This window comes from Python bivittatus, unplaced genomic scaffold (genome assembly GCF_059951505.1).
Source record: "Python bivittatus isolate LINGU-HERP-01145 unplaced genomic scaffold, Pbiv_v1 ctg000980_np1212, whole genome shotgun sequence".
Taxonomy (NCBI): domain Eukaryota; kingdom Metazoa; phylum Chordata; class Lepidosauria; order Squamata; family Pythonidae; genus Python; species Python bivittatus.
In genome coordinates this window covers 16,289,390-16,303,741 of record NW_028277125.1, presented here as the reverse complement: position 1 = coordinate 16,303,741, position 14,352 = coordinate 16,289,390, and the positions used below count along the sequence as shown (strand labels likewise).

Genomic DNA, 14,352 nt, shown 5'->3' with positions numbered 1-14,352 from the left:
TTGTATAATGCATTTTAAAAATGGTAGATGACTAAAATAAATAAATAAATAAATAAATAAATCCTACAACTGAACAGAACAAGCAGAAATCATTTTCAAGAAAAGTTTGCATGTCAGATAAAATAGGACAGTATTTTTATTTTGTGTTTGGTTCCCAACTTCTGTAAGTATTTCAACTGCTAGAATAAGTGCCTCTATTTATATACCAAGTAAACAAAAGTACATATTCAGAATAGGAAATGCCCAGTGAAGGATTTTTAAAACATAAAACATGAACATTAAAAATATTATACAGTCATTTATACAACTGTGTGAATTAGTCCAAACCTGTATGTGAAAAAATGAACTTTTATAGCACTTTTTAAATCTTTTCCATTAATAATCTGCAGCTTATCTTACCCTAGATACTCAGGAATTTTATTTGGCTCTGCGTTACAATTTCATTCCATTTTTTCCCACACTTTAACTCTGTATCTTAAATTCCCAGTTCTGCAGAGAAGGCTGCTTGGTTTAAAGTCCTTCCAAAGTCTCCCCCATCTCATCTGGCCTGGTGAAGGGTTGATGCAAGTGAATCTCATAGAGAGAGTCAGGCTTCATTCATAGGTTGCAGAAGCAAAAGAATGAAAAAGAGATGCATTTGTTTCCTCTGCAAAATGAGAGCTCCATCTCCATATTTATTTGGAAGTAACACCCAGTTTTTCAATGGAACTGATGTCCAGAAAGGTGAAAAAAGAACCACAGCTTTGATGCAGCACTCTACTTGGGCGGAAGAATATTGGAAATGCTGTAGCCTAATGTTTCAAACGATTGGCCTTGAAATGTCAATACTTAAACAAAAACATCTGCAGACAACGTTGATCTACATGATCATCAGAATCATTTAGCTCAACAGGATAGGAGATTTCATAGAAACAGTTTCCTGCAAAGCTAAAGCAAAGCAATTCCTTCAGCTGAGCCCAGCCCAGGGAAACACTGTAATATAGGACAGCTTTCAGCAAATAGATTTCCATACCTAAATTAAAGTACAGAGGAATCATCGGTAGAGATTATCAACCATACAGGCAATAGCTTGTATCAACATGTGTAACTCCATAGCTAAATTGGAATACAGAGGTATATAACATCTATCATTAGAGGTTATGACCTGCATGCAGTAGCTTGTACAGCATGGAGATCTCCATTGTTAAGCTGGTGTACAAAGGCACAATAGTGCCCATTGCTGGAGGTAAAGCTCAATCATCTATTAACAAGCAAGATGTAATTGGATAAGAAAAGATCCAAGTGATGAGCCAAAGAAATATATTCTTCCCAGCTCTATGAGGTCAGTTTTAAATTTAGTTACCTATATATTCTGCTTGAGGGCACAAATGTAATCAAAAAAGTGCATGGTTTATGTGGTATCGACTGAGCAGACAGAAAGCCAAATTAAGAGCTAATTTGGTCAATTTATTAATTAACCAAATTAATAAATACACAGAAAGTTTGTGAAAATAGTCAGTAGCAGAGAATATTTTAGTCAGTAGTAGAGTCAGTACTCAGTAGTAGAGAATATTTCATGCCAGGCTGGAGAAACAGTAGTTGAAATAGGGGATGGAAAAAGGTAAAGGACAAGAAGAGTAGAAAGGAAAGGACAAAGAGAGAGACAAATAGTAAAAATCAAACCCAAAGCAAAAAGTTTCTACAAACATTCTACAGGCCGTATCTATGATCTGAAGTCCCAGTATGGAGATTGCATCTGACTGCCAACTTAAAAAATAAGGTTTTCCCAATCTTTATACTAGTATTCTTCAACAGAATCAAAAACTTTGCATCCATAAATGTTTATTACTATTGTTTCTGAGATATCTACTATTTCTGTTATGAAATAAATGTATGTATACTCTAGTGATCATCAAATCTAAACTGTTTATACATAAAAAGCAGTATATTTTAATGGGATCAAAGAAAAACATTGCTAAAATCAGCTAAACAAACTAGGTCTTGGGGTTTTTTTTTTCCTCACAGGGAAAAATAAAATAAGAATATCACTGCTGAAAATACACCCGTTAATAAAAACTAAATTTACATCTACAAATGTTGGTTCAATAAATTATTTTCTTGACCACCTGCTTTATTGTATTTATTTGCAATTACTGCTTTAATCTTAAAAAAATGATACAAATGTGTACAATTACTGACTTCAATAAAAACCCAGAACTTGAATAATGAATATTATTCATTTACTTGGATGATACACATAGCTTGAACTTGCAACCAGCACAATAGTAGAGATAAAGAAAAAAGCACACAGCTTAAAATCAGCATTATTTTAAATTCTATCATTTATTGATCGTCTTCAATTAAGCCTCAGAAAAATTAAATACTGCCCCAGGGCATGAAAAATACACAAAATTGTATCAAAATATTTGTATTCCAAAGGGTATGTACATATTATACACTTTACATCTCTGTAAACTGGGATGTTTTTTCACCATCTTTAAGATAATTTTGTTTAATTAGTAACCCTAGATTTGTATTGTCATACATATACAATTTGATGCCATGTTTAACACAAATTCCTTTTAAAAATGTATAAAGATATAGCTCAAAACATTTACAAAAGCAAATTACCATCAGGTTAGTACAAAATGAATTATATTACATTCATATAAAAAGATTAAGAGAAATTTTCCATTTTGGTTGTTGTGTTTCTTAAAAGAGAAAAAGGGAAGAGATACTCCATCACTGAGCATTTTTTTTCCCTGTGATGGACATAAAGTGAAATTCCACCCCTGATCTGAAGAGTGTTTTGTGTTTCTGAGAGACTTTGTAGAAGATTGTCCAACTAGTCTGTTCATGAAACTTCCCAACCTTTTGATTCCAGCTCTCAGAATTCTCAGCAACAGCTTTGGGAATTGGGAATTCTGGGAATTGAAGTCTACGCATCTACATGCCCAGGTTGGGGAAGACTGCCATAAATAACTGAAACCTCCAAGGATGTAGGTACGTATGCATATGGGTTTATGTGCATATACTGCATGTTACAAACATTTCACAAACACCACCCCATCCCCAGTGCACTGTGATAAGGGAGAAACCCCCCCCAGAAAGCAGTATAGCAGTACAAACTGAAAGCCAATATAAAAATAATGAAATCAATATATAACATTGGCATACATAGCATTATTGGACGTGAGCAGAAACCTGGAATATAAAAAAGATGGCTAGCAACTTAAATACCTGCCAAGGGCTGCTCTTGGGAGTTTTTCCCAATGTGTGCAGATCTGAAGGAAACTCACTCTTTTATGCAAAAAATGAGGTGGAGAATTATAACTGAGGGAGATGGATGTTCGGAGTGGGATTTTGTCAAGGCTCTGCGACATGGGAGAGAAGCTTCTTCCCATGAGCTGCATAGAATATGTTACTAGGTTGAAGCAGGTAAGGTCAGAGTAGACTGAGTTTGGGAACAATCTTTTACTTCCCAGGTGGTTGCATAGCATCAGTGACGCTGATAGCATAAGGCAGTGTTGTCCAAACTTGGCCACTTTAAGATGAGTGGACTTCAGCTTCCATGCTGGCTGGGGAATTCTGGGAGTTGAAGTCCACTCATCTTAAAGTGGCTAAGTTTGCACAACACTGGCATAAGGTGATACGTGCACTGTAGGTTTGTGTGCATGCACACAGAGATGTATACTGATTATTCTATCAGTCAGTGCATGAGGCAAGCGCTATTGATTGATCAAAGGAAGTCTAATATTCGAGGAGGACATGACTGGCCATGAGTATTTGAAAGTTTCACCCCGTTACCATTGTGACACCAATTGGCCAGTTAATACACAGTTCCCACACTTCAGTTCCAAAGCTGCAAAGATGAGCAGATTCAAAACAAAATTGCCTCTGTTTCCCAACACTAGGGAACAATAAAGCTGCTCCAAGGATTCAGAGTCATTCTGGAGGTTACTAAGAACTTCACTCACTAATGCAAGCAGGAACAAAGCAAGAGAGTCCATTTGGAGTTGGCCAAAGTCTCCCTCTAGCTACCTATATGCTCCTTTCTTCAAGTTTCTCAGTTGCCCAGAAATGGGCACCTGGAAAAAATCAATTAAAGGCCAGAATATCTGGGGAAAGAATATCTGATCTCTGGTATGTATGATTATTAGAAACATCCCCTAAAATTTAAACAAAATAAGGAAGACTAGAAAAACAGGATCAAAAGTAGGGGGCATGGACAATGGAAGGGGTGTGTAGGGAGAGCTTGTGGGGTTGATTAGATAACATATGCTGCGTTAGACTCCAGGGTAGAAGTTTTCCATGACTAAACTAAGTGATTAACTTGTGTTTAGGCTGCACCATTTCAGACTCTAGATGGGTGACAGGGCTAACAAATCTGGGCTGAAAAATCCAATGCAGTAAAGAACAGTCATCTGTACTTTTGGAACAAAGATACTAAACGAGGGAAAATATAAATATACTTCCAATCCTGTACTGCTCTACTAATCCCAACACCCTAACTTTTTGTACACATAATACTTCCTGTACTCGGAACGGATACAACCAAGATGAAGGTTTTCAAGACCCTTGTGAGAATCATTGTGATAACAAAGTCTTGAGAGAAACTTATTTAAAAAAATCTACCACTAGTCCAAAAAGTATGATTGACAGTAAGTAAATCAGATGGAGAAGAGAATCACATAAACATATCACCTTTTGAACTAGGAAAAAGAATGGAAGTATCGAATAGGAAAAGTGTACACATGTCCACTCAGAAGCAATTTCCATTGTTTTCAATAGTGGGCTTGCACATAAAAAGGAAAACTTTTCAATGAAAGACCAAGGACCACTCTATCTTCATCAACACATGACAACTAATCTTGGGTAAAGGCAGCCTTTCCAACTTCATACCCTCAAGTTGTGCAATGGCTGTAAGTCCCAAAATTTCTACCTGTTTGCAGTCCTAATACACCTGGACAGAGCACTAGGATCTGTAAGGCAGGGTCAAACATAAGAGTTACCCTGCTGAATTGGAACAAATAATCATCTAGACTAGGATTCAGTGTCACACTATGGCCAACCACTGGGAAGTTCATAAGCATGGACAGAAGGAAAACAGCCTGCTACAAACATAGAAGTGGAATGAACTAACACTATGATCTGACACATGTTCAGGCATTCACCTGTCGCTGTGCCTTTTGGCATATGCCAACATAACTGTCGTAAATCTGGGTCAACAACATCTGCATCGATGACACCTGGCCAAACTGATTCTTACCAAAATGAACACAGGGCAAGTCACCAACCAGCAGCCTCCCAGAAATGAACGTGCATCAAATAATTGAGATAAGGCTGCAGTCTTATCTCTCTTCAAGCTTCAAGCTCAGGCACTAGTTTTACCGTTGGCTTAAAGAACGCATAGGAAGCAAAATGCTTCTCACTATTTGGACACTGCAAAACGAAAACACGTATACCCTTTTTTTTAAAAAAAAAAGCATCATAAAAATTAAGAAAAAAAGAGAAAAAAGAATACCTTTTCTATTCTATTTTTGCCACCTAAAACTTATATTAAAAATGCAGCCTAAAGCACTGTAACCATATAAATGCACAAAAACCTCCAATAAAAAAAATATGTAATATATTCATTTTTTTTAAAGGCTTGTTCTGTCTTTCTCTAGCATCTACACAATTTCGCTCTCCCTCCGTCCCTTTTTCTCCCACACAGCATTGGGAAACAATCCCAGAATTACATTTCCCCTCGTCTGTGGGCTTTTGCTGCAACAGCAGCACCTTCTTCCTCCTCTTCTTCCTCCTCTTCTTCATAGTTTTCATCATGTCCTTCTTTCTGTTGCTTTCCTTCCTGAACATCTTCCTCCTGATCAACTCCTTCACTCATCTTTTCTTCAGCCTGGAAACCCAAAGTGTGGTTGTGGAAGAGACACGATTTCAGAATACAGATTGCAAAAACAGAGAAAAGGATACAGCTTTGGGAAGAAAAGCTAATACATTTTTTAGATTAAATTCTTACAGTATTCTAATTGTTACAGCAAAATATATGAAAAAGTACCATCAGTGGGTGGTAGGCTACTGAAATTGCTTCCCTCCCCTCCAGAAGACTTTTGGTAAGTAGGAGAAGATTCAAAGGGCTGTGAATAATGAAATTAGCATCTCACACCTTTCATTCTGTACAGGGGAAACAGCCCTCTGACGTGATAATAGAAATGTGCACATTGTACAGCTCCCTAAACTACATAATCTGAAATTCTGGAGCCATTCAACCCAGTGCTTTTGGCGAGATCCTCAAAACTCCACCAAAAGTCCCTGTGAAATGATAATGTTTAATTTGACAGGCAAAATTATTAAATGCATATGGGTAATCATGTTAACTATAATTAATATTGATGTCAGTTTTATTTAAAAGTAAAGTAGTGTGCTATTGCTTTCTCCTGACCTGCCTACTTGGACAGGATGATAATCAAAAGCCACGTGTAACCCTCGTCTAAAAGAGCTTGCACCACCTCACCCTTATGGGTCTTTTGTTAAGCATTTTGTTAATGCTGTGCAGATTTGTGATAGAGTGCTTCACAGACAATCCATACATCCATAGCATTCATGCTGGCTTCACTGCAATCTAATTAGCAGTCACTTCTTTATTTCCACACAGGCTGTGTCATTGATTCTGTTGAATTTGGCCTCTGTTGTGTTTGTAAAAGTTCTGAAAAGCTAATATGAGGCTCCAAAGTGTTCACCGATCCGAGCACTGATTAAAACTTACTTTGCTTTAGTAAAATAACAGCATTGCAGTGGCTCACACTGTCCTCACTGTTTTTATCTCAGTAGAAAGAGTAATAGTTAAGAGAATCAATGGACAAAGCACAAAATTTTGGATCTAAGTCCATTTCCAATTACAGCACCTCCTTCACTTTACTATTTAATTGGATATTGCCTTCCCACACAGTGCTTACATTTTCATCATTTTCACCGTATGGATCTTCACCATTGTGTTCCAACCCCCTCTTCTTCTCCTCAGGCAGATCTCCTTGGGCCTATTAAAAATATACATATTTAAGAACAAGGTGATCACAGAAGATAAAGTACCCATTTGGGTTATACTGATACTGTACCTCTAACATCCAGTATGCCTTTCAATACAAATGGCTAGGGAACATGAGTCAGAAAGATGCCATTTTGCTACTAGTACCACTACTATGATTACCTTTATATAGTACATCTTTACTCTGGGAGTTCAACAAATCTACAACAACTCAGTGAGGTTGGTTGGGCCAGTATTGTATGTCACGACTGGCTCATCAAATGAGCTTTACATTCTAACAGGAATTTGGACCATGTTAGACTTGGACTGGTTCTCCCCAGTGCCAGCATGAAGTAGAATTTGAAGGGGGCATTTAGAACAGCAAGTCCAATCCCTGCTAAGTGTAGGAGTCCAATTTAAAGTATTCCTGATATTTTATCCAGACATCTATCAATGGAAGGCTCGTTACCTCCCTTTGCACTTCCACTGCCAAACTGCTCTCACAATTAGAAAGTTTTCAGCCACATCTGGACCACTACACTGTAACAGCTGTACTGTGTTCATTTCCTGTTTACAGACTTCCCAAAGGAATTGGGCTGGCCACTCTGGGAAACAGAATGCTGCCTGGACTTCTGGAAGAAGAACTGCATACTGAAGATGGCTCCTCAAAAAGCCAAACTGATGACTGCAGCAAAGAATGAAGAGCCATCAAGAAGAACAGCTCTTCAAACATCTCCAGACAAAGGAGAGGCTGAGAGATCACCTAACAAGTGCTCCAGACAGTTGCTCCTCATGAGGAAACCACAAGATAGTGGCCTCCAACAGGTTTAGAGCTCTGGGAGATGCGGGAATGGCCATCTTGCTCATACCGTGGTCAGCGCCTTTGAAAGGACACTAAGTTTGCATACTTCCTTTTCTAATCACTTTTGGAAATTGCTTATTAACTGCTTTTCAGCTATTAGAAACCTTTGGATCAACAAGTTTGAAAGCACCAGGTGAGTTTGCCTTCAATCCTTAATGAAAGAAAGTTTTAACTACAAACTTAAGAACTTAATTTTTTTTTTTAATATATAGCAAAAGATTGATTAAAACTTTGATTCAGAAAGCTGCAAATGGACTAAGGGTCCAAGTAAATTTGAAATAAGATTTTGGAATTAATTATAAAGAATTCTTCCCATTGGAAAATGGTTTTGTTTTGACTTTTTTTTTTTAAGTTAAGGTTTTAAACATTGGACACTAGAGGGAACTAAAGATTTTAATTAAAGGAAAAGAACACGCAAACTTGACTAACAGGTACAAAATGGCACAAAATATTCTAACACTGGAAATACTGAAGGGCACTTTTGAAAAATGGAGTTTTTTAAAAAAAATTGGAGGCCACCCTTCTCCTTCCCTGCCTCCAATTCAGTAAATGGTTAGTGAGAACACTCTTGCCTGAATGCATCACTTTCAGACTTCTATGGGCTGTCTACTTTTCTAGTGCTGTAGGTTGCCCATCCTTGCCTTCCAGAAACTACCTACGGACTATACATTACGCTGATGGACTTGTACGCCTGCCACCTCAGAAATAAGGACTTATGGTTCCACTCAAAGGATATTGCTGTATTTTTTTCTCTGTAATTTATTTCATCATTCAGCCTGCCCTTCCTCCAAAAAGCTCAGGACACATATATTCAACTCACCACCATAAATTATCCTCACAACAATCCTGTAAAGTACAGTTCATAAATTCAGGTTATTTACCTCTTCTTCTCCCTCTTCCTGGTACTGCTCATCAACATTGTCTTCCTGCTGATCCGGGTTGCCCACCACCTGCAGATAAATCAAACAGATTCTATTGCTCTTATTTCTGCAGCTCCAGAACTCACAGAAATATTTTGCAGCATCTGCCTAAAATAAGTATTTACTTTTTAAAAAATAAAGGATAGGCACAACTACAGACAGGCTGGGCTACTCCAAAACTTGAGCTCACATATCACTGAGGAATTGTGCAGACATAACTTTGGTCAGTCTATTAACTGTGGTTGAAAGATCTGGAATAGTTTGATACACAGACCCATAAAATCAAACTGATACATGGTTTAATGTAGGGATGCTGGAAATATCTATCATGGATATCTTTTCAAGCAAAGCGGCTTTGTCTGCCAAAACAAAGTTTGTTGCGGTACAAATGAGCACATAATTCACTGAGTTCTTTAGCCTCCCCCGGAAATATTTCTCAACTAAAAAACCCAGGGTATTAAATGCGTATAGTTTTGCATTAAAATTTGCACTAAATTTTAATTTTAGATCTGCATTAAAATTGTATTTTGGCAAAGATGTATACAAAAATAAATGTAGATTTTTTGTGTGTGTTATTCATCCAGAATGAAGACCTATTTTAAAAAATGCAGAATCCAGAATTTTGATGGCACTAATGACTCAATACATATGATATATCAATTGGATTATCCACTAATTACTTCAATATATTCTGAGACTGAGACAAGAACAAATACATTATTAATTGACACTAAACAAACTGGATCTTCTCTTCCCAATTTTTTAAAAAATTACTTGCATTTACAAGGTTGATATGCTGCTCCAATCAACAACTGAGTTGCTTATATACTCCATTCAGTAATAAAAAATTTAAAAATAGCACAACAAACATAACAACAACAATGAAACAATACTAACCAGTTATCAAACTAATAAACAAAGAAATCTGAGAACTGGAAATATCTGTTAGCCAACTAACATTCACCTAAAGAAAGAATTCATTCCATCCTTCAGAATCGAAAGGCTTAAACAGCCAGATCTTAATGGTTTTATAGAAACCCAAGAATTTTGGGAGATAGTGTGTTATCTGGGGGGATGTTATTCAGAAAAGGGGGGCAGCAGAGAGGGGCAGGCTTCCAGGGTCCCTACAGATGTCATTCCCTAGGAGTAGGGACCAAGAGGGATCCCCTCCTCTTAAATCTTATCAGGTAGACAAAGGCCACTGGGAGAAGACATTCCTGAAGATATCCAGACCCACAGCTTTGAAGGGCTTTACAGGAGCTATGAGCACATTGAGTTGCACCCAGAAACCAAAAAGGTAAGCTGATCAGCTCTCAGAGTAGAGGTATTAAATGGATAAACTACCCATAACTATCTGAGTGCTATGTTCTGGACTAGCTGTGAGTTCAGAGTGGTGTTCAAGGACAGCCCCATGTAAAACACATTTCAGTAGTCTAAATGAAGGTTGGCCAGGCATGAGTGACTTTGAGTAGGGCCTCCTGATCCAGTACAGCCTGCAACTGACGCACAAGATGAAACTGTGGAGAGGCCTTCCAAATGACAACTGCCACCAAAATGTGTTACAACTTTTGTAATTTTTTAAAAATCATAGTCTGGAAGCAATTGGACCGCCCAGGGTCACTGGGAGTCAGGTGGCATATAAAGTTAATAAATTATTATTTAGAAATGCACTGAAAGTTGCTGTTGGGTATGCATAGTATTACACTCTTTTTATCTGACGAATGTGTAAGAATCTGGAACACAGCAATTATAATTAAATTAATATATGCATGCTTGAGTAAATGATATGGATATCTTTTGGTAACAATAAATTCTAGGATAATTTCCACCTCTAAACTCCTTCAGTGATGTGAAAGGTGATACAGTGTTTAGAAACGTGATTACTTAATTCAATATTTATTCTTAAATGCTTCTCTCTTTCTCTTGATCTCTATCTTTACAGTATAATGAATTTATCCAGAGGACAGGAATGAATTCAGCTTTATTGTCTAGAAATTATAATGTTAGTTTCTATGTATTAGAAGAATCAATGTTGAGCATGAAAGAATCAATGTCCTTTTTTTACATTTTTTTTAAAGATCAGAGATGTTGGATTAAGTATTTCTTCTTTCAAAGACAGTGTCTCCCTGTAACACACACACTTTAAGCTATCACCAATATCTGCTAATGAAGTAGACTGTAACACAGTATTTACTCTGTATTTCAACAGTAACAAATACTCAGAAAGTGGTTTTGAGCACCTAGGGCAGGAATAAGCCAGTTCTGCTGGCTCAAGGGTGCAGTATGGCATATAGTGGGCCACTCTGTAAAAGTGGGTACGGGGGGTCTTGGAAGGGTATTTGGGGAGACAAAAGGATACTTTAACTCCACCAAGATTTAAAGGCACCCAATTTTCCCAATAAACTGCCTCCCCAACCCCCCCCCCAATACAAAAAAGGGCTGAACAGTTTGTGCACAGCCATGCAAGAGGGCTCTGGACTGCACCACATTATATAAATGCTTCAAACAATCCTTAGAAATACTTACAGTACCTTTCTGCTTCCTCCTAGGATGTAAAATAGAGGCAGTGACAGAGGAGAGAGGGACGTGTTTGAGCCATCTCTCCTCAAAAACAGGATTGAATGAAGAAGCTATGGACGCAGGCCTCTGGGGAGTGGGGGGAGTAAATAACAAAATGTGTGTCATGACACAAAAACTGTGACTTATGTACTTGTGTCATACATGGGGACACAAGTAAGTCAAGGTGAGATTTGTGACATGACATCACCAAGGGCATGTGGTCATTTTGCAGGAGATACCTGCAGCTGTGTTTAAAAGCGGCAGAGCTTCAATCTCTATTCTTGGGGGGGGGGGAATGTTCAGGATACATGCTGTCAAACAGCTCAACACCATCAGCAATTTCTCTGAGAAGAGAAAAAGACAGGCCCCTCCATTTTGGTATGTTCCAAATATGTTCCTCTATTATCATTGGCTGTAAGTGGATGGTTGGCATAGATTACTCCCCAACTCTTAATTAAAGACATGGGATCGAGTGATGTTACTTCAATGATGGTTCTAAGAAGGTCTTAATATATTTTGGCTTTCATTTTGAAAAGAAAAATGTCATTAGTTTGACATGTGAAACACGTTTTCTGATGTTTAAAGCTCTATTATGAAACCTCTTTCTCCAAGGTACTCTGCAAAAACATTAAACTATTCATTTAGTTGATGTGTTAAAATCATTTTGTTCAAGCGGGTTTCTAGTGATTTAATAAATTGAGCTATATTATATGTTGCTGGTTTTTTAAAAAGAAAAAAACCCCATAATTTTATTATGTCTTATGGCTGTTTTGATTCCTATTTGTTCCTTAATGGCTTTTGAGTTTGTCAAGAAAGGTGAGATAAAAAGTTCCAAAGAAATACAACAATAAAGGTTGCTTTCAAATTTCATCATACAAAAGGTAGTATATTCAAATGTTAATAATATGCATATACTGCTCTCAAAAATAAGTTCACAAGAGTTTCAGTTATTTGGTAATTGGGAGTACTGGTTATGCTGCTAGACTCACTGTAACATAGTTGACTACTACATGAGCAAGGCCTGGGCTCATGCATTCCCCCTTGGGGTATCTGCAGGGTATAGTAAAAAAAATGTCAAGATGGCTGCCTCAGCAATATAATTGAAGCTCCACCCATTTATGTGTATTGCACAATTTAAAAAATGGTAGAGCTTCAATCGCACCATCATAGCATCATTTTTAATTAAAGCTATTATTTTGTCAGAATTGGGCTGTGGGAACTGGGTTTACACACTGTGCTAAGCCATGGTTCATTGAATACACTACAACTGACTAGGGTCATACAACTTAAGCTATAAAACAAAGCTTACAGACCGGAACAGTTGAGTTTACCTAAACTGTTAACCAAACCAAACACCAAATGGCTTAGGGTGATGTGTGAACTCAGCTTAACTTTCATTCCAAGTACAGAAAATACATCATATTGTACTGCATAAAATCAGTGGAAACTTGCTTAGGAGGAGAAAGGGAAACAGGTTCATGCATATAAAACTAAACTAAGTTTTACTTATACCAAACTTCCCCAACTATGATATCGTTGGCCACGCCAGTTGAGAATTCTGGAAATTGTAATCCAATATATCTCGAGAATACTATGTTGGGGACGATTGCCTTACATGTTTTTTTGTGTACTTGTTGGTTGGCAGTTTAATGTATCTGAATCACATAACAGCACTGCTTTCATTCATGCAATTCACTGCTGGATACTGTATTGATATTCACACGTAAAACAAGGGAGGAGATTTCCCCATTTCTCCCTCTGTTTTGTGATTCTAATTACCTGGCAGAGTTTGGCAACAGAGTGCTGCTGCTTTGCAATTCTTCCCTTTTGGATTTCTGAACTTCTCATAAATAATTTGTAGACACAGCTTCCTTCAATTTCTATTCTCTATTGATTTCTTCCCTGCACCCCTCCCCTGCTATTCAGTTCAAGCTACAGATGCTCACACATGTTGGTGTGCACGAAGCATAACTCATAAAGGACAGCTAATGCAATGATGCATACAATTGCATCCAGATTCCTTCTGTGCCCTGCATTTCATCAAAGATGCACAGGTGCATTTGGTAACATGAAGTGGAGTGGAAGAGGGAGAGTTATAAATGAACAGAAGATGGAAGACTTCCAAGATTGATTTCAGAAATTTTCCATGTTCATCTGGAAGAAAGATGAAAAAGTGCATGGGACAAAATAAATCCATAAAATGCTAACTCAATAGGAAATCTAAATTTCTCTAGTAGTCCACAATGACTAGCAGATGAGCCTGAAGATCTTAGGATGTACACACTGTCTTATGTTTGCAATGGTTCTGTCACACATGCATGATATCACTTGAAGCTACAATCATTTTATGAACAGAGTCTGAACACATAGCCATTGCGTTTCACAGACTCACCACCAAATGCTCTTCCATTTCAGAATTCTGTTGTTTCTGGTTATTTGGTTTTAGCTCCTTATTCTCTTCAGGTAGATTCTCTTCCCTCTCTTGCTCTGCTTCTTCAAACTCATCTTCTCCCTGATTGTTGGGATCATCAGCTGGGTTGATATCATCCACAGCTGTCTTCTGCATTTACAAGATGAAGAAGTCAAAATACTCAGCAACAACACATTCACTACAATACTACCAATGCCACTTAGGCTTAATATATCATTAACTAACTGGCAGTTTCTGGATATACTCAGAATATGTCTGTATATCTGAGCCCTTCAATACAAGGCTTGTATAATTTGTTCATTGTAGAAATTTCTATTCTGCTTTTCTTCCATTAGAGAAATACAACATGTCAGCAGCATAAATGCAGAGATGAAGACAGTATCAAATATGATGATAAATTATTTTAAAATAACAGGTAAAGCAAGCAGAACAGAAAATAAATTCAGATACAAATTCCTTTTAAAAAATCAGGTACAGTATTCATCTTATTCTTTGTATAATAACAGTACTGCAAATATAAGAAACCCAGTGCCCTCCAAATATTTTGGAGTACAATTGCTGTTTGGGGATAGTGAGA

At 37.4% G+C, this 14,352-nt stretch overlaps 1 protein-coding gene across 3 annotated transcripts in view; it reads right to left on the bottom strand.

The window, feature by feature from the left end:
* Positions 1-2,303: 2,303 nt before the first annotated feature.
* Positions 2,304-14,352, bottom strand: part of GOLIM4 (golgi integral membrane protein 4) — a 62,016-nt gene continuing 49,967 nt past the window's right edge. For all 3 annotated transcript variants that reach the window (XM_088132633.1, XM_088132634.1, XM_088132635.1), the window contains 4 exons: positions 13,737-13,904; positions 8,747-8,815; positions 6,936-7,016; positions 2,304-5,878 (listed from right to left, as the gene is read on the bottom strand). In XM_088132633.1, coding sequence (XP_087988759.1) covers positions 5,717-5,878; positions 6,936-7,016; positions 8,747-8,815; positions 13,737-13,904 — 480 coding nt within the window. In that variant the 3' untranslated portion in view covers positions 2,304-5,716. The remainder of the gene's footprint in view (positions 5,879-6,935; positions 7,017-8,746; positions 8,816-13,736; positions 13,905-14,352) is intronic.